The 18213-nt window shown below is 33.3% G+C and overlaps 1 protein-coding gene across 5 annotated transcripts in view; it reads left to right on the top strand.

Moving 5' to 3' along the window:
• RABGAP1 (RAB GTPase activating protein 1) overlaps nt 1-18213 on the top strand; it is a 169929-nt gene that overhangs the window by 60243 nt on the left and 91473 nt on the right. For all 5 annotated transcript variants that reach the window (XR_009051204.1, XM_057720393.1, XM_057720394.1 and 2 more), the window contains exons 5-11: nt 3137-3311; nt 3895-4052; nt 7586-7696; nt 8081-8147; nt 8823-8925; nt 9635-9804; nt 17730-17904. Coding sequence is in view for 4 of the 5 variants with exons in the window: in XM_057720393.1 (XP_057576376.1) it covers nt 3137-3311; nt 3895-4052; nt 7586-7696; nt 8081-8147; nt 8823-8925; nt 9635-9804; nt 17730-17904 (959 nt within the window). In the remaining variant the exon portion in view is untranslated. The remainder of the gene's footprint in view (nt 1-3136; nt 3312-3894; nt 4053-7585; nt 7697-8080; nt 8148-8822; nt 8926-9634; nt 9805-17729; nt 17905-18213) is intronic.

Below are 18213 nucleotides of genomic sequence, written 5' to 3'. Positions count from 1 at the left end.
TTGGTAAATGTTAACTATTCCAGTACATTTCCCAAATTTTTAAGATGAGGAAACTGAGGCCCAGAAAAGTCTCTAGAAATGGGTATTGTTTATACTAACTCAAACAGGTAACAGTGATTAAAGGTGGCCAGTCAAGTATCTATATTAGCTAGCTAGATACAGGACTCTAATGATGAGTTGAACAGAACTGAAATAAAATAACTTTTTCTTTTTATTATAAAAAATGCGTACTTATTTCAGAAAAATCAGAGAAGACAAACAAGCAAAAATTTAGGAAAATACTCTTTTTTTAAATTTATTTTTTTAATTGAATTATAGTTGATTTACAATGTTGTGCCAATCTCTGCTCCACAGCAAACTGACTCAGTTATACACATATAGACATTCTTTTTTAAAAATATTTTTTCCCTTATGGTTTATCACAGGATATCGAATATAGTTCTTTGTGCTATACAGTAGGACCTTGTTGTTTTTTTTTATCCTATATATAATAGTTTACCTCTGCTAATTCCACACTCCCAGTCCTTCCCTCCCTCACCCCTCTCCCCCTTGGCAACCACAAGTCTGTTATCTATGTCTGTGAGTCTGTTTCTGTTTTGTAGGTAGGCTCATTTGTGCCCTATATTGTAGATTAGGAAAATACTGTTAATTCTACTCTCCCATTGGTAAATAACAGTTAACATTTTGGTTTATTAACACCCTTTTTGTATAGTTGTATATGTATATGTTTGTATATATGTGAAAGTATAATTATACAAATCTTAGAATCAACATTTTTTAACAACAGTGGAATTATATAATACATACTGTCTTGTAACATGCTTTCTTCACTTAGGTTTTTATATCATGAATCTCTTTCCATATCAATAAATATGCTTAAAAATTTTAACTTATAATGGCACATGATGGGCCATTCAGAAATAACCAATCTCTAATGTTATATATTTTAGTTGTTTAATGGGAAAAGTACTAATAATAATAGCTAATATTAAACTTTTCTTATGTGGACATGTAAGTGCTTTACCTGTAATTTTCTTATAAATAGCATTTTTTTTCCAAGCTCTTTATTGGAAAATAATTGCTTTACACTCTTGTACCAGCTTTTGAGGTACACCAAAGTGAATCAGCTGTATTTATACATATATCCGCATATCCCCTCCTTCCCGCGACTCCCTCCCACCCTCCCTGTCCTGGCATTCTAAGGTATCACCCATCATCAAGTTGATCTCCCTTTGTCATACAGCAACTTCCCACTAGCTATCTATTTTACAGTTGGTAGTGTATATATGGCTATGCTACTCTCTCACTTCATCCCAGCTTCCTCTTCGCCCCCCGCTCCCCCCCAACCCCATGTCCTCCAGTCCATTCTCTACATCTGCATCCTTATTCTTGCCCTGTCACTGGGTTCATCAGTACCATTTTTTTTTTTTTTTAGATTCCGTATATATGAGTTAGCATACAGTATTTGTTTTTCTCCTTCTGGCTTAATTACTTCACTCTGTATGACAGACTCTAGGTCCATCCACCTCATTACATATAGCTCCATTTCATTCCTTTTTATGGCTGAGTAATATTCCATTGTATATATGTGCCACGGCTTCTTTATCCATTCATCTGTTGATGGGCATTTAGGTTGCTTCCATGTCCTGGCTATTGTAAATAGTGTTGCAGTGAACATTATGGTACATGTTTCTTTTTGGATTATGGTTTTCTCTGGGTATATGCCCAGGAGTGGGTAAATGGTATTTTTGAGCTAAATTTTTATATATTTTTAAATTTCCTTAGGATCAGTTCCTAGAAGTAGAATTTATTGAGTCAAAGATTTGCTCATTTTTATGGTTTTTGGTACATTGTCAAATAGCTACGTAGAAATATTGATCTAGTTTGTCCTTTTATCAGCAGTATATGAGGGTATCTATTTCTCTACCCTCAAGAACTTTGGATTTTTGTGGTAGAGTTGTTAGCTGTATGTGGATAGTAGTAGTAGTAAGTTAATTAATATTCCAATTATCTGCATATATAGTTCTTGAGTATTTAAAGAACTATTTCACAGACTCACAAATACTATTTTTAATTGTATTTATTAATGTGAAACTTAATAAAATTTGTTTAGCACTTTTTTTTAAAATTACTATTATTATTTTTTCTTTGACCGCACTACAGCTTGCAGGATCTTAGTTCCCTGACCAGAGATTGAACCCAGGCTACCTCAGTGAAAGCGCCGAGTCCTAACCACTGGACCGCCAGGGAATTCATCTTTATATGAGCACTCATTTTTATATGCTTCTTAGTAGTCATTCCCCCAACTGAAGTTATACGTTGTTCTAACATATATTAATTCTGTAAAGACACGAGAAAACTAGTTTCTCTTGCCCCATGTTTTCAGAGTCTTAAGTGCCTTTTTAACTTGGATTAGGTCCCCTTCTTAGGTATTTCCATTATCCCCTAGGCTTTCCTATCAGTGACCCTGCCCATTCAGTGTTGAAATTGCATAATTTCTTTCCAGTTCTTTCATAGTTGTGTCATCAGTGCCCAGAGTGGAGCCTGAGATGTTGTAGGTATCACATAAATATTTGTTGAATGAATACGTTTTTGAATGAATGGTATCCCTTTGATTTTCAATGAATGGCATCTTTTTGATTTTATTAATGATTTTTTTTTTTAGGTGTTAACATTTTGTACAGTCTCTCTCCCTTATTTGCCATGAAGCAAAAGAACATGTTTCACTCTGAGAAAGCACATCAGCATTTTATTTTTTTAAATAATAAAGCAGATTAGGTCATTCTTTTAGGACATAATGAGAAGTACAGCTTTACTGATCCATTTTGGTAGTCTAATTTACCCAGTAATCTTTATTTAGTTACAGACTATATAAGAAGCATACTTATTGATATTGCTTATGCTTTCCTGATTGCCTCCCTAAAACATGGGGTTATGTAGTTTTTAGTACCATGGAATTGTGTAATCAATAACTTTGTGAATCCAGATATAACTTATTTATCAAGACTTAAGATGAATATGATTAGCTTACCAAAAATGGTTTATATGATCTCTTTGCTAGGAAGATGCATCTTGAATCATAATATGAATGTAGTGAAAATAGTCTGTAATCCTTTATATCTTTTTTTCTGAACAGACTCTTAGATCCTCAGACAAACACTGAAATAGCAAACTACCCTATCTACAAAATCCTCTTCTGTGTCAGAGGGCATGATGGAACTCCTGAGAGTGACTGCTTTGCTTTCACTGAAAGTCATTACAATGCAGAGCTCTTCAGAATACATGTCTTCCGGTGTGAAATACAAGAAGCTGTAAGTACCTAAAGGAAAACTGTCTGCAAATGAAACTTCATCTGTACCCTCACTATGTTGAAATGATTATAGTATGTATTGTGGTCATTTATAAGCCAAATGAAAGTCTCTGCTACTGTTTTATTTATTCCAGCTTGATGGGCTGAAATTTAAATAAACTAAGTTTGGTTAACCAGAATCTTGCTGTTGTTAAGGCTGTCTAAGGAGACCAGTTGGCTGCTGCTTGATTGGGTTAAATAGGCATCTTGGTTCCAACAGTGACATTTGCAAACCATTCTTTTAGAGCAGAACTTGTAGGATTATTTTTATTGTAATAAATACATTCAAGTGATTCCTAACAATTTTGGAAATCATCTTTCAGTTGGATTTCTAGTGTTCACAACCACTTCTTTTTTAAAGCCTCTTCTCTGGCCGTTTTTAGTGTTGCTTGCTTTATAGATCTAATAAATTTGATAATTTACCAGGAGTTATCAGTGGAGGAAAGATGAATTACTCCTCTCAAACAACGTATGTCACCTTCAGCCATAACAGAAATATTTTATTCTTGTGATAACACCCCATTTCCTATCATGTCTGGTTGTAGGTGAGCCGGATACTTTACAGTTTTGCCACTGCCTTCCGCCGTTCTGCCAAGCAGACCCCACTTTCAGCAACTACTGCACCTCAGACTCCTGACAGTGACATCTTTACCTTCTCTGTGTCTTTAGAAATAAAAGAAGATGATGGTAAAGGCTATTTTAGGTAGGGCATCTTATTTTATTCTTTTTATTTGACTTTGTATTAACATGCTGTACTCTCTCTGGTTTTAGGGAAATTCTAGGTCAGATTATGTAACTTTTATATTATAAAATGATTGCTTTTATAGGTAGATTTTTTTTAATGTGATAAAGGAAAAGAAACAGACAGATTTGCAGAGGCAACATTTAAAGAATTTTCCACAATGAAAACAATTCTTTCACGTAGGAGAATATATCATGTTACCATGTTCTTTTAGTCAAACTCAAAGTAACTGTCAGACTGCTGATATGAAATATGACAGAAGCAGCATCAGCTGGATCTGTAGCTGGATTTGTTTTGCTGGAGTTTTTTTGTGTTTTGTTTTGTTTTTGGTTGGTTGGTTTATTTGTTTTAATAATCTAAAGATCTTAAGGCTATTGAAATCAATCTTTACCATTAAAGTTTGACCACATTGGAAGGGGAGAAATGAGGTCTGTATCTGAATTCTAATCTTGCATATAGAGTCAGAAATAACTGGTTTTTAAGTTTTGGTTTTTAAGTAAAATGATGCTTCTTTGAGTAGTGAAAATAACGCTGGAATAGAAATTAAAACTTAGATTTAGTTTACTTATTGCTACCATTAACAGTGTGACCTCTTCCAAATTTCTTTACATCTCCTGACATTAGTTTCCTAGTTTATAAAACGAAGTGGCTAGACTTTAAATCCTTTCTATGTGTAAAATATTATGGTTATAAGATGATTGACCTTTTCTTTTCTCATATCACAAAATGGGTGCTTCTTGGGATCATAATCAGTAGTTGCATATAGAAGTTTCTTTCCTCCATGACTACCTCATAAAATGGGTAAAATGAAATTACATCAAAATATGAATGATTTCTAATATTTTGCTTTTAAATTAAAAAGCACATTGATTGTGTTTGAAAAAGTGATAACCATTGCTCTCCCTTCAAAGACTTTGGAATTGTCATGCCATCTGGTGGCCAACTTAGTGTATGATGCAGCTTCAAGTTTGATTTGTACCATAAAGTATGAGGCATTGTGCTCTGTGCTTGCTTATTAGCTATACTTCTGTTCTCACAGTGACACTATGATGTGGTGCTTTCTGCAGTATACATTCCTGTACTAGGAAGTAGAAACTGTAATCTATAAACCTTGTAATAATTTTTTTTTCCTTTTTAAGAAACAGAATAGTTAAACTTTTTCCTCTTGATTGAAAATATTTATGTAGATCGTTTATAAATTCCAATTATGAATAGGAAAGATTTCTAAGATCTCTCAGAAGAGAAGCACTAGGATAATTTCTCCTCCTTCTGAGATCAGGCATATTCTAAGTAGATAGGTAACAATCACAAATATCCCTATTCTGTTCACCTGTGTATCAGGGAAATGCTATACAGAAAACCCCTGGATGGTCAGATTTGCTTTTCACATTTGTTAGGGCTTTGTTATCTTTTTGTTGCATTGTTTTTCTGAATTTATGGTTACAGTAGAAAATAGTGTTGTGTAACCTAATATAGTGATGAAATTGACAAGTTTGCCTTTCTTTGTCAGATTTGAATTTTTCAAATGCAGTTCCTTTCATCCAGTGATTCTGTAGTGTGTCTAGGAATTTACAGAAACAATCATTGAGGTGCCTAAAGAGTTATCAGTATGAATGTTCCCCTAAACACAATAATAGTAAAATTAAAAAGTGGAAATTAAAATGTTGACCAGAATAGAATGGTTAAAATATGATACATTTCACAATATATACAAATATCAAATTGTTATGGTATAAACCTGAAACTAATTTAATGTTGTATGTCAGTTATACTTAAGAAAAAAAATAGTGGTATACCTATATGACTTACCACCTATTTAAAAAATATATGTATATGTAGTTAGCTAAAGTACAAGATAGATTGTGGTTTTACCATAGCATAAATATAGACCAAGTGCCGTGGCAAGAATTAATGCTCTTCTTTTCATTCCTGAAAAAGTTTAATCTTTACATTGTTAAAATTAGAAACCTGGCTTTCATTTTAGCCCTTAGGAAGGTGGAGCATTTTCATTTATATCATTTCTTTTTGGTCTTATTTAATCTACAAAATACCCCATTTGATATTGGGGTATTTGATATTGTCCTTGTTTTATAGGTGAAGAAAAGGAAGATAACCTGGATGTCTGTTTCTTAATTTATACAATAGGAGTTAAATGTAAAATTACTTGGTTGGATCCATTCAGCAATACAGTGATAAGACCAGAAATACAATGTAGACCCCCTGAAATCAGTGAAGTGAACTTCCACTGCTTATGCTCTCCATCCTGCTTCCTATTAATGGAGCTTTTCCTTGCCCTTCAGACTCAGGACACCAGAGATAACTTTATTTCCATTGTTGTTGTTTTAAATACAGCTGAGAGATGAGATTATATTAATTTATACTTAAACATCCACAGAACATAAAGACTAGTGTATCTAATGTAAATTGAAAACCGTGAGCTGTCCATTTCCTCGTAGGTGAAAATTCTGTCAGCCACAAATATTTAACAGTTTGGTATGCAGAAGTTTTTCTTGCACATGTTTGTCATTTTTAGACTCTTATGCTAAGCTAAGATTCTTTAATTTTCTAATCTCAGCATTATAACATGTTCTTGAATTGGTTACTGGCGTAGTAGTGCAGATGGGATTCAAACTAATTTTATTCCTTCAGAATCAGTTTTTGGTTTGAGTAGGTACTCAGAGCTCTCATGTAGCCTTTTATATTATCTCCTAATGGTTCTATTGCTATTATCTTAAAGTTGTACAGTAATAATTCACAATTTAGATTTGCTGTATATTCGCCGATTGCCGTAAGCAGATGTCCACTTTTGAGAACAGAGGAGCTAGAGAAAGTGGTGTGTGGGAGACTAGGGGATTATTTTGGTACTGTGATTTAGAGAATGTTTTCAACTGTTTTCTTAAGCTTATGTTTAACTGCATCATTAATGTTTTTTTATAGTTATTACACGGGTTTACAATAAGATTATCGCTGCTTAAGGGAAGAACTAGGCAACAACTTACTGTTGGCCGTATCTTCCTCATCTCTATTGCTTTTTGAAAGCACCTTGCTTTGAAATTCAAAGAATCTATATAATTAAGTATATTTTCTTCATTATATATTTAAACAAATAAGGCATTAATAATTTATTTGTAAAAAACAGTGACTAAATAGTGAAAAAAACTAACATTTTTTGAGTGCCTCGGAGCTTTATAAATATCTGATTTAACTTTCACAGCAATGAAAACCTAAAGCCACATTTTAGGGGGCATAGGAGTTGTTTTGTAGCTATTATAAATGGTTTATACAATGATTTAGTGGATTACATAGTCATGATTATATTTTTGCATCAAGAGGCAGATGATTTTTAAATATGTTATGATTTGAATACCAGGCATAGAAAAGAATTAAATCTGTGATTCCTTTCAGTGCCTGATTTTCAAATCATAACGAGAATTGTTCTGGTGTATGTTACAAGAAAGTGCTTTGCAAAATTAATGAAACATGTTGTTCTACAGTTCAGTTCCTAAAGATAAAGACAGACAATGCTTTAAACTACGCCAAGGAATTGATAAGAAGATTGTCATCTGTGTGCAACAAACAACTAATAAGGAACTTGCCATTGAAAGGTAAACATTTTTAGTAAGCCTGGCTTAAATATAAATTTTAGTTTTTGTCAGTCTAGTGGAGCAGTCATATACTGTATTCAAAAATGTACTTGCAAAATATTTTGTTCCCTGGGGAATTCTTTTGTTCATTAAAGTGAATACTTCATTCATCTTGAATTCTCTGTCATAAATCTTCAGCTAATATGTTGACTTCAACTATGTGATAATAAAAGGCAAACAAAATTTGTTTATCTCAAAGAAATAAAGATGATTTTGGTAATGCTAATTTATTGATAATTTTAATATGTCCTTTTTTCTGTCAATAAGAATTTTTTTTAAGTGATCTAATTTAAACATCTTTTCTGTAGTCTTTTGTCCAAATTTATGTCAGTTCTTTTTTTGCAGGTGTTTTGGTCTTCTCCTTAGCCCAGGAAAAGATGTACGAAATAGTGACATGCACTTGTTAGATTTGGTAAGGATAGCTTTTTTATTTTTTAAGTTTATATGCTGTTTCCTCTATAAAGGTGGTTTCACCAAATCTAATGTTAAAGCACGTTTATGAAGCAGTAAACAAAGATGAGGGGATTTCCTTATTTCCTACTTGCTGTTTACTAGTCTGACCTTAGACCTACTTAGTCTTTCTCAGTTTCTTGACTGTGTAATAGTGAATAATTCTTGTTTATCGTGTAGAGTTGATGTGGGAATTGAAGGAGACATTTTGTGAGAGAGTTATTTGCAAACTATCATGAGCTTTATAAAAGTAGGTGGTGTTTATATTATTGCTATTATATGAAAACCTTTATTTTCATAACTAAAATTTATGTAGTAAATATTCACTAGACAGAAGAATTCAACATAGCTTTAGGTAGTAAATTTCCCTAATATCTGTACAATTTGATATGATTTGCAAACATTTACTTATATATAACTTTTTAGGAGTAGTTGCATAAATAATTGGCACATCTTTAATTTTAACTGTAGTCATTTGTATGTATTCCTAAACTTGTGTGTGTGTGTGTATGTGTATGATACTCTTTCATATTCTTATATTTTTGCAATTTTTTTTGGAAGACAGCAGAATGGCAGTTAGCTGTTGTTTTTTTTTGTGGGGGGGGGCCATTAATGTTATTTTTACTCTTTTCTTTAGGAGTCTATGGGCAAAAGTTCAGATGGAAAGTCCTACGTTATTACTGGGAGCTGGAATCCAAAATCCCCACATTTTCAAGTTGTAAATGAAGAAACTCCTAAAGGTGATGCAGATTGCTGATGTCATGAACAGAAATTTTAGTCCCAAGAATATACCCAAATCTTAGCACTACTTATTTGATAAATATTTAGTGTTTACCTAATTGTGATGAAACCAAGGAATTTGAATAGTTCTTTGAGTTTACTATTAAATTTGACCTGTAAACAGTATTTTTTCCCTCCCTCTCCTTTCTTCATTTTTCCTTTTCCTGCTTCCTTTTCTATTTATGTACTTATTTACAGGCTTCTAAATATTACTTGTTTTTGTGGAGAGATAATATATGCACATATAATTCAAAATTCAAAGGGTATATAGGGAAAAATAAAAGTCTACCACAGTTCCCAGTACCCCACCCTAAAGGGCACCACTGTGACCAGTTTCTTGTGTAGCTTTTCAGATATTCTATGCATGAACAGCCTTTTTCTTTCTTTCTTTTTTTTTTTTTGGACGTAGAGGATGACCAATACCTTTATTTTTTTTTTTTCTTCAAGAACTTTTATTGAGATACAATTGGCATACAATAAACTGCATATATTTAAAGCGTACAATTTGATTTTTTTTCTCATTAGTAATTGAATAGTCTTTTTCAAGATGTTTCATACTCTTCCTGAATGTCATTTAAAGTTTGTGATAAAAGTAATTACTTTTACTTTAGTCATATGAGCAAATATATTTCCATTTAAAAAATTTGCTTCTCCCTTCCCTCTCCCTAGATAAAGTGCTGTTTATGACCACAGCTGTTGATTTGGTAATAACAGAAGTACAGGAGCCTGTTCGCTTTCTCCTAGAGACAAAAGTCCGAGTTTGCTCACCTAATGAAAGATTATTCTGGCCCTTCAGCAAACGTAGTACTACTGAAAATTTCTTTTTGAAACTAAAACAGGTACCGTACTTTACTTTAAATATAGAGGGGGCAATAAGAGAAATCACTTTTGAGGCTGATTTATCATTAATCCAAGCTGTCAGTTAGACCTTTAAATAGTCATGTGTATTTTAAGTATATTAAGAGGAAACTTATCTTTTATTTTTACCCACCTATTTATATTTTTGTTGCTCTTCATTTCTTCCTGAAGAACCAAGTTTCTTTCTGGTCCCACTTGCCTTTAACCTGAAGAACTTCTCTTAGAATTTCTTTTAGTGGAGATCTGTTAGAGATATAACTCTCAGATTTCTTTATCTGAAAGTGTTTATTTCACTTTTATTCCAGTAGGATATTTTCACTGGATATAGGGTTTGGGGCTGACAGTTTTTTTTCTTTCAGCACTTAAAGATGTCATCCCACAGTCTTGTGGTTCTCATTGTTTTTGATGAGAAGTCAACATGCATTTATATTGTTGTTCCTCTTTGTAATGTGGTCATTTTCTCTGGCTGCTTTTGGTGTTATTTTTTATCTTTGGATTTTAGACCTTTAACTATGATGAGGTGTGGTTTTTCTTCCTTTTTGTCTTGAGATTTGCCGGGCTTCATGAATTTTCAAACTTACGGGTTTTTTGGTTTGTTTTTTTCTTTTACCATTTTTGGGGAAATTGTGACCCAGTATTTCTTCCAGCTTTTTTCCCTGCCCCATCTCTCTTCTGCCCCATCTCTCTTCTCTCTCCTGAAGGGATTCCAGTCATACATATTTTTGACCTTTTGATACTATCCCACAGATCTCTGAGGCTCTATTTTTCCAAACATTTTTTGTTTTTTTCTTCAGATAGAATACTTTCTGTTGACCTGTCTTAAAGTTCCCTTGACTCTTTCTTTTGTCATCTCCAATCTGTTGTTAACCCCGTTCAATGAGTTTTTTAAAAAATTTCAGATCTTGTTTTTTTTCCTGGAACATCCATTTGGTTCTGTTTTTTAAAAGTTTCTGTTTCTTGTGAGATTGCCTCTTTGATCTTTATTTTAAGCAGATTTTCTTTTATATTCTTGAGCATAATTGTAGTATAGTTACTTTAAAAATCTTGGGCTGCTAAATCTAATGTCTAGTGAGCCACATGACATGTTCCATGTTTTTTTGTCTAGTAATTTGGGATAATATAGTAGACACTTTAAATGCTAGACTGCAGAGACTATGTTATGGTCTTCTGAGTGTTGAGTTTTTTTACAAAAATATGTCAGTTAACTTGGTCAAAGTCAAACTCTGTACTCTGTCTTTCCTGTGGTAGACAGCAGATAAAATTTCTGTTCTTTTCTTTTAGCTTTTTTTTTGGCTCCAGTTGCCCCAGTACTTATTACTCCTTTCTTTGCTTTCCTTTGTATCACAACTCCTTGAAAGTAATCAAGTTCGTAGTGACCTAAATTGCTGAATCCAGTGGTCATTCTGAGTCTTCATCGTACTTGATGTGTCAGGAGCATTTGATTTAGATGATTTACTCCCTCCTCCTTAAATACCCCTCTTTCACTTAGCCTTCAGAACATCTCATATTTACCAAAAAGGTGTCATTATCTCATCCCTCACCCCTAACTAAAATGGTCTACCTACCTGTCTTTACCATCGCAGTTTATGGGCATCTTCTTCTAGTAGATGCTTAGGCCAAGAATTTTACTCTTTTATTTTTCACACCCCAGTCTGTCAAGAAATTCTGTTAACTTTTAAAACATATCTAGAAGGTGACCACTTCTTACGACTTAGATTACATTAACTTCATCTGAATCATTGTTTTTACCTGAATTATTGGAGTAGGCTTTTCACTCATCTCTCTATTTTCTATTTTTTGCCACTTTTCGATATATTCTCAGTATAGCAGCCTAATGTCAAATCATATCATCTTTCTGCTCAAAATTCTCTAATCCTGTTTTACTCCGTAAAATCCTAAGTCCTTGTAGTGGGTTGTAAGACCCTATCTGATCTGCGGCCTATTACATTATAATCTAATTCCTCTCTTACTTTTACTTCTAGCTTGCTTTCTCTGCTCTAACCATGCTCTTAGCACCTTTGCTATTAACTGTTCCTTCTACCTAGAATGCTCTTCCCCTGGATCCCACTTGCTATTATTCACCTCCTTAAAGTCCTCATCTTCTTCAGGTCTTTGCTTTATTTAGATTTACTTCTTAGTAACTCATGACCACCCCCCATTTAAGACTGCAGTTTGCCCGCTTATCCACTGGTACTGCCAGTTCCCTCCCCATTGATATATTTTTAATTTCTTTTACGAGGGTGTTAGCTTCCAATATACTGCAAAATATACTTCTTTTTATTTTGTTTATTACCTATTTTTCGTATTAGAAGCCTCTACTAAGGTGGTATTTCTAATCTGGCTCATTCACTGGTTTATCCCAAACATCTAGAACATAGTAGTTCTTAATAAATGTATATGAATTGATTTTGTTTCATGTAACTTTGAAACTCCATTATACAAGATTATAGTGTTGTATGCGGATTTACATGAATATACTTCTCTGTAGCAATCAATATTTTAGTTTCGGTGTGTCCAAGTTAGCCCTTATGGTTATAGTTAGAAAAAGGTAGCAAGCAGAATAGGAATAGAGATTTCTTTTCAGTGTTATCTTAAGAGACAAAGTAAACCTGGGTCCTTGCATTGTTCTCCCAGCTCTTCACTATGACAGGAGCAAAGGATTAGCGTAGGAGTTGGCTTTTGAGTCAGAGTACATGGATTTTACCATTGACTAGCTTTATGACTTTAAGCAAGTTCCTTCAACTCTCTGAGCCTCAGTTTACTTAGCTGTGAAATGGCAGTTATAGAATCTTCTTCATAGTGTTACAGGTGAGAAACTGTACAACGTACTTGGAATAGTTTCTGGCACATAGTGTGTTCTTCATGCATTCTAACTATTATTATTGAGAGGGACGTCAGTGGGACAGAAGAAACAGTTAAAGTCATGAAATCAGAACAGCATCGAATAATTAGTGGATTAGCCCCAGGGGAAGAATGCTTCAGAAAGAAAGCCAATTTACAAGCATTATTTTACAAGTTTAGGGAGTGGGTAGAAATGATTCTTAATAGTTTCTAGAGTAAGAGTTAGCAAACAAATTAATTGGGTAATATTTTTTAGTATAAATTTGTATGTAAAAAAATTCTCTTTAATTAGAATTCTGTTTCTTTAATCTTATCTTAGTGAACATGAATAAGATTACCCTGATCTTGCTTTTCCCTTGAGGTCTCATGTGATACAACCTTTGATCCAAAGAATGCATGGGTTTACAGGAACATTTCTTCTGTGGTTTGACCTAGAATAATGTATTTAATTAGGCTAACAAATGACTTGTCAGTGTAGACTAGTGTATGCCTGAGACATAGCCTGATAGACTATTCTAGACTCTCTGTTAAAGTTACAAGATAAACATAGGCTGAGTTGTCAGTATTTTCTTTGCAAAAAGCTGAAGTTTATATGTGGAAGCTGGAAGGAAGGCAGGGAATTCCTGAGAATAATCTCATTGTTTTCCTTGTTTGGACGTCCCGGGGGTGAGGGGTAGTCAGTTGAGGAGAAAGGAGAGAGAGAGCATGAAGAATTTGAACAGTTTTTTCCTGTATTAGAGCACTTAGGGCATTGTTAATTTTCATTCCTTATAACATGATGAACTAAGTTTATTTTCTCTTTTACATTCATGGCTTTAAAAATTAATAGCAGCTACCACTAACTGAGGCCCTCCTGTGGCAACCACTCGACCAGCTACTTTCACTTTTTCTGACTTATGTAATTTTCATAGTGATCCAGTGAGGATAGTGTTTACATTTTATAGATTCAAAGATGTAAAATAGTAGATTTTATAGGTTGTTGTGTGAACGAGATTCATACCTAAGCCTTCTAAGAGTCTCAGCCAGAGTTCTTCCCATAGAAACATGCTTCTTTTGTCTTTCTTTCTGTAAGGATATTTTTGGGATTTACTTGAGTCAAGTTAGCATCATTTAAAATTTTAACCTCTTTGCAGTTCTCTTTAGACAGGAAAGGAAACACTGCTACAGACCAAAATTTGTAAATATTCTGTATATAGTTTCTGTTTATTGCTGTAAGTATGATAAACAATTATAGAAATGTTATTTAAAATACATGTTTAAAAATTGATTATTTTTCCTTTCACTAAAATTAACTGGTGACTCAGTAACTCCTTTTTAGCCTAGACACCTTCCCAGCTGTGGGGACTCCTATATTAAGGTGGCACCATATGAGAGAAGAAACTTTTCAAATTAGTAGGGAAAGAAAGAGGAAGAAATGGTCTAAAGACCAGATTTTCCAACAGTAACATAAGGTGAATAAAAGACCAGCTAATCATTCTTAAATTCCTAAAATTATAGAATTGCAGAATTTTCATTGCTAAAGACACTGTAAGGGCCTTAAAATGTTTTATAAAATTATTTTGTTATAAATGAAGAAGCTAATGTCTGAAAGACTCAGTGATGTGGCCAGTGTCATATCGACAAGTAATTAGTATAACCATCCATACTGGAAACCTGAGCTTCTATCTCTGTGTGTATTTGCTCTGTGTGTGTGTGTGTGTGTGTCCACGTACACAGGCACATTCACAAGTATGCAGTACACCATTGTACCTCTCAAGAGAGAAGATGCTTTCTATACCAGAGCTTTTCAACTGCTACATCAGCAGGCTCAGGTTGTGGAAGTATGATTACTTGGTTAAACTGGTGACTACTGGATTTCTCCTTTATAAAAATAGATTTTTCTTTTTGCATGTAGCAAATCATCTTTGGGGTGGTACTTTGGCAACTCCCAAATATCCTGTTCTTCAACAGCTTTCTAACTATTGGTTTTAGCATTCATTGATGATTCCTGCCTGAATCAGTTGAGTTAATTCACATATTTTCAAGAGTAATTTAACATTACATTCTTTTCTTGTACATGTATATGTTTATTAATGTTGAATGTTTAAATTACAATAATAATACATTTAATTTATTTGCTTTATCCTACTTTATCAAAGAGTTCAAAAATATCAGTATTGTAGAACATAAGGATCTGATGGTAGTTATAATTTATCCTCTGAGGAATGAAAACAAGCTTTTTTTTTTTTTATATGTGTGGGGTGATTTTTCTTTTCTGTGAATTGTCTCTTCATATTTTTTGCTCTTTGGCTTGGGCCATTTCCTCTTAATTTTTATAAGTTCTTTATGTAATCAAAGAGAATAACCCTTTGAGCTATAACTTGCAAATATTTGTCCTGGTTTGTCGCTTGTCATGTGCCCTAAATGATGATGAGTCTTTGGGCTTTTTTTGCCACACAATTTCCTTCTTATATACTTGAATTTATCAAGTTTTTCCTTTAAAGCTTCTGGATTTGGGGTCGTTAATTAGAAATGCTTTCCCTGCTCTCAAGTAATAAAGGAATTTATACATTTTCTTGTGTCACTTATATGGTTTCATTTAACTACTTTTATTTATATCTCTATTAGTATTTTATTCTGGCATATAGTGTAACATATGGACCTGATTTAATCTTTTTCCAAATGGCCATCTACTTATCCGAGTACTATTCATCGAAAAGTCTAACTTTTCCCCCAGTGATCTGAGATGCCACCTTTATCATATATCAAATTTTCATGTGTATTTAGAACTTTTTTGGTTTTTATATTCTTTTTGATTGGTCTTTCTGTTACTCATTCACCGATATCACACTGTTTTAATTATGTAGACTTTATATTTGGTAGGGCGGACTTTCCTACTCAGCTGGTCTTCTTTTTATGGGTTTTGCTAGATATTCTTAATTGTATATTTTTCATATAAGCTTTAAATTCATCCTTTATAGCTCTGGAAGAAAATTATTGGTATTTTTATTGGGGAAAATTGACATCTTTATGATATTAATATAAAGTCATCTTTTCCAAGAACATGCAATGTCTTTCCATTTATTCATACCTGCTTTTTTTTTTTTTTTTTTTGGTCTTTTAAGAATGCTTTTTAAAAGTTTTTTGTTATAGAAAATTCAAATGTACACATAAATAAAAAGAATAATATAATGGACCCCTTGTACTATCACCCAGCTTCAACAGTGAACAACATTTTTAATAGCTGGAGTTCTTGACTTACAGGCAGTGTCCACTTCTTGACTCCATATTTATCTGACTTCAAAAGGGCAGTATTGCTCTGGTCGCTGTTACTCAAAGAGGAGTTTCTAGGTGAAGTGCAGTGGTTATTATGTTTATATAGTTTCTGAGAAAATTTTAAAGGTAAAAAGTTATGTTGATCTTTGAACTGTTTCAGATAGCAATTAACTAATGTTTTAGAGAGTAATTTAAAACAAAACAAAAGAGTAAATTCTGTTCCCTATCAAAGCATAATATTTGAAAGTTAAAAATTATTACAAATTTAGAATGAACATATGTCAAAGATTTTAATTTAATTCATTAAATAGTGAGGGAACCAGTAAGATCGTAAAACTGGTTCTAAGTATTTGAGCAACTTGAGTTCATATAGTCCTTTCTTTAAAAAAAAAAAAGTGTTAGACCAAGAGTGCTGGGATAGAAACAAAGCTGGTCCATGTCCTATAGGTAACCTTTGGGTTTTCTTTTCTACTGGATAGAAATCATTTGCATAGCTATTGGACACAAACCGACAGGTTAATATGTAACTTCACAGAGCCTGGGTCCTTTAATTAATAGTTAGTAATTAAGTCATTTATTTATCTAGAAAGTAATCTTTTGGTGGAGAATTTAAAACAAAAGCACATCTGGGTCTGTGGATCAAATCTGGCCTGACGCTTTTTTTATAAAATTTTTTTGAAACACAGCCACACTCACTGTCTATGGCTACTTTTGCACCATAATGACAGTGTTGAGTAGTTGCAGCAGAGACTACTGGCCCACGTAGCCTAAAATATTTACTGTTTGGCCCTTTACAGAAAAGTTTACCAGCTACTATATTAAACAGTGCTTCAGGATGGTATTGAAAGGACATGTTGCCACTATCTAAGCCTTCCAGGATTGGCATAGTTTTTCTTAAGAACCTAAATGAACATTAAGATGATAAAATTTGCTCTCTACCTGCTATTTCTGTACCTAATGCACCTCTTATTGCTCCCCCACCTTCTGCATTTTTACTTTGTGCATGTATATCTTTTTCTTTGGTGTTGCTTCCTTTCTATTCTGGTTGTCTCTGTATCTTTTCCTACAGTTCTGTCTTTTCCTCTTGCTCTGTATTTCACTCTTTTTTTCTCCTCCTTAAACAGGCTGTAATATGGAATGTAAATATATTTGAATATTGTACTGGTAAAGTTTTATATTCCCTACTCTTAACTTTTTACTTTAGGTCAGTTTAAACTGTTATGGGCTTTCCTCAGGGTAAATCCTGAATACAAAACAGTTCAGTTATCAAGACTTTTATGGATCCTTTTAGTCTCTTTTCTGTCACTTACCTCTCCTCCTGTCCCCCAGTTCTAGCTTTCAATTGAAGAAAGGTTCCCTGTTCTGTTATAATTAAGCTAAAGGGTTTGGCGGAGGGGCATGGAGATAAGACTTTCTTGGCACTAAGCTTTATGTTTTAGAATATTTCTAAAACATTTTTTTCATGTATACTTTTATATAGGAAGCCTTGAACAAGACCTTAAAGTAACTGGAAGCTACAGAACGGTTAACTTTTTAGTTCACACTTACTGAATATTGGTAGCTGGATGTTTGATGATACAGTCTGAATGCAGTAAATAAAATTGCAGAACTACAGTCTTGTTCAGTAAATATCCTATTTTCCTAAGGGTTTTAAGTCTAAACATATCTTTTTATTTAGAAAAGGTTATGTTCAGTTTAGCTATTTAAAGTAATACCTTTTTATTTTCATATCCTGTATGAAATCAGAAGTAGTGCTCAATTAAAAAAAATTTTTTATCACTTGATAAAATAGTGTTTTTTCATCTTCAAGATAAAACAGAAGGAGAGAAAGAACAATACTGACACTTTATACGAAGTTGTATGCTTGGAAAGTGAATCAGAAAGAGAGAGGAGGAAAACTACAGCCAGTCCCTCAATTCGCCTGCCACAGTCTGGATCTCAGAGTTCAATGATACCTTCTCCTCCAGAAGACGATGAAGAGGAAGGTAAATTGTAGGGAGAACTTAATTTCTATTTTGGATTGGCGGACCACACAGACCATTACAGTTTTCTCATGGAATTGATAAAGTGACATAGTATTTTGAATTCTTTTAAAAGGACTGTGGGAGATTAAAAAATGATTAACATAGGACTTTAAGGTAATTGTAACCAAGTTAGAAAAAAATGAGACAATTAGTGCTTTTTGAAAGAATCCATCTATGCCAGCTTAGTGTATTAATACAGCACATTTTTAGAGCAGATTTGACACAGCTTCCACTTAAATTTTAAATTTTCCCATCTCAACTGATTTATAC

The sequence above is a fragment of the Hippopotamus amphibius genome, chromosome 2 (assembly GCF_030028045.1).
Source record: "Hippopotamus amphibius kiboko isolate mHipAmp2 chromosome 2, mHipAmp2.hap2, whole genome shotgun sequence".
In the NCBI taxonomy this organism is placed as follows: Eukaryota; Metazoa; Chordata; class Mammalia; order Artiodactyla; family Hippopotamidae; genus Hippopotamus; species Hippopotamus amphibius.
Note: the sequence above shows the minus strand (reverse complement) of the source record. Positions and strands in the feature narration are given on the sequence as shown.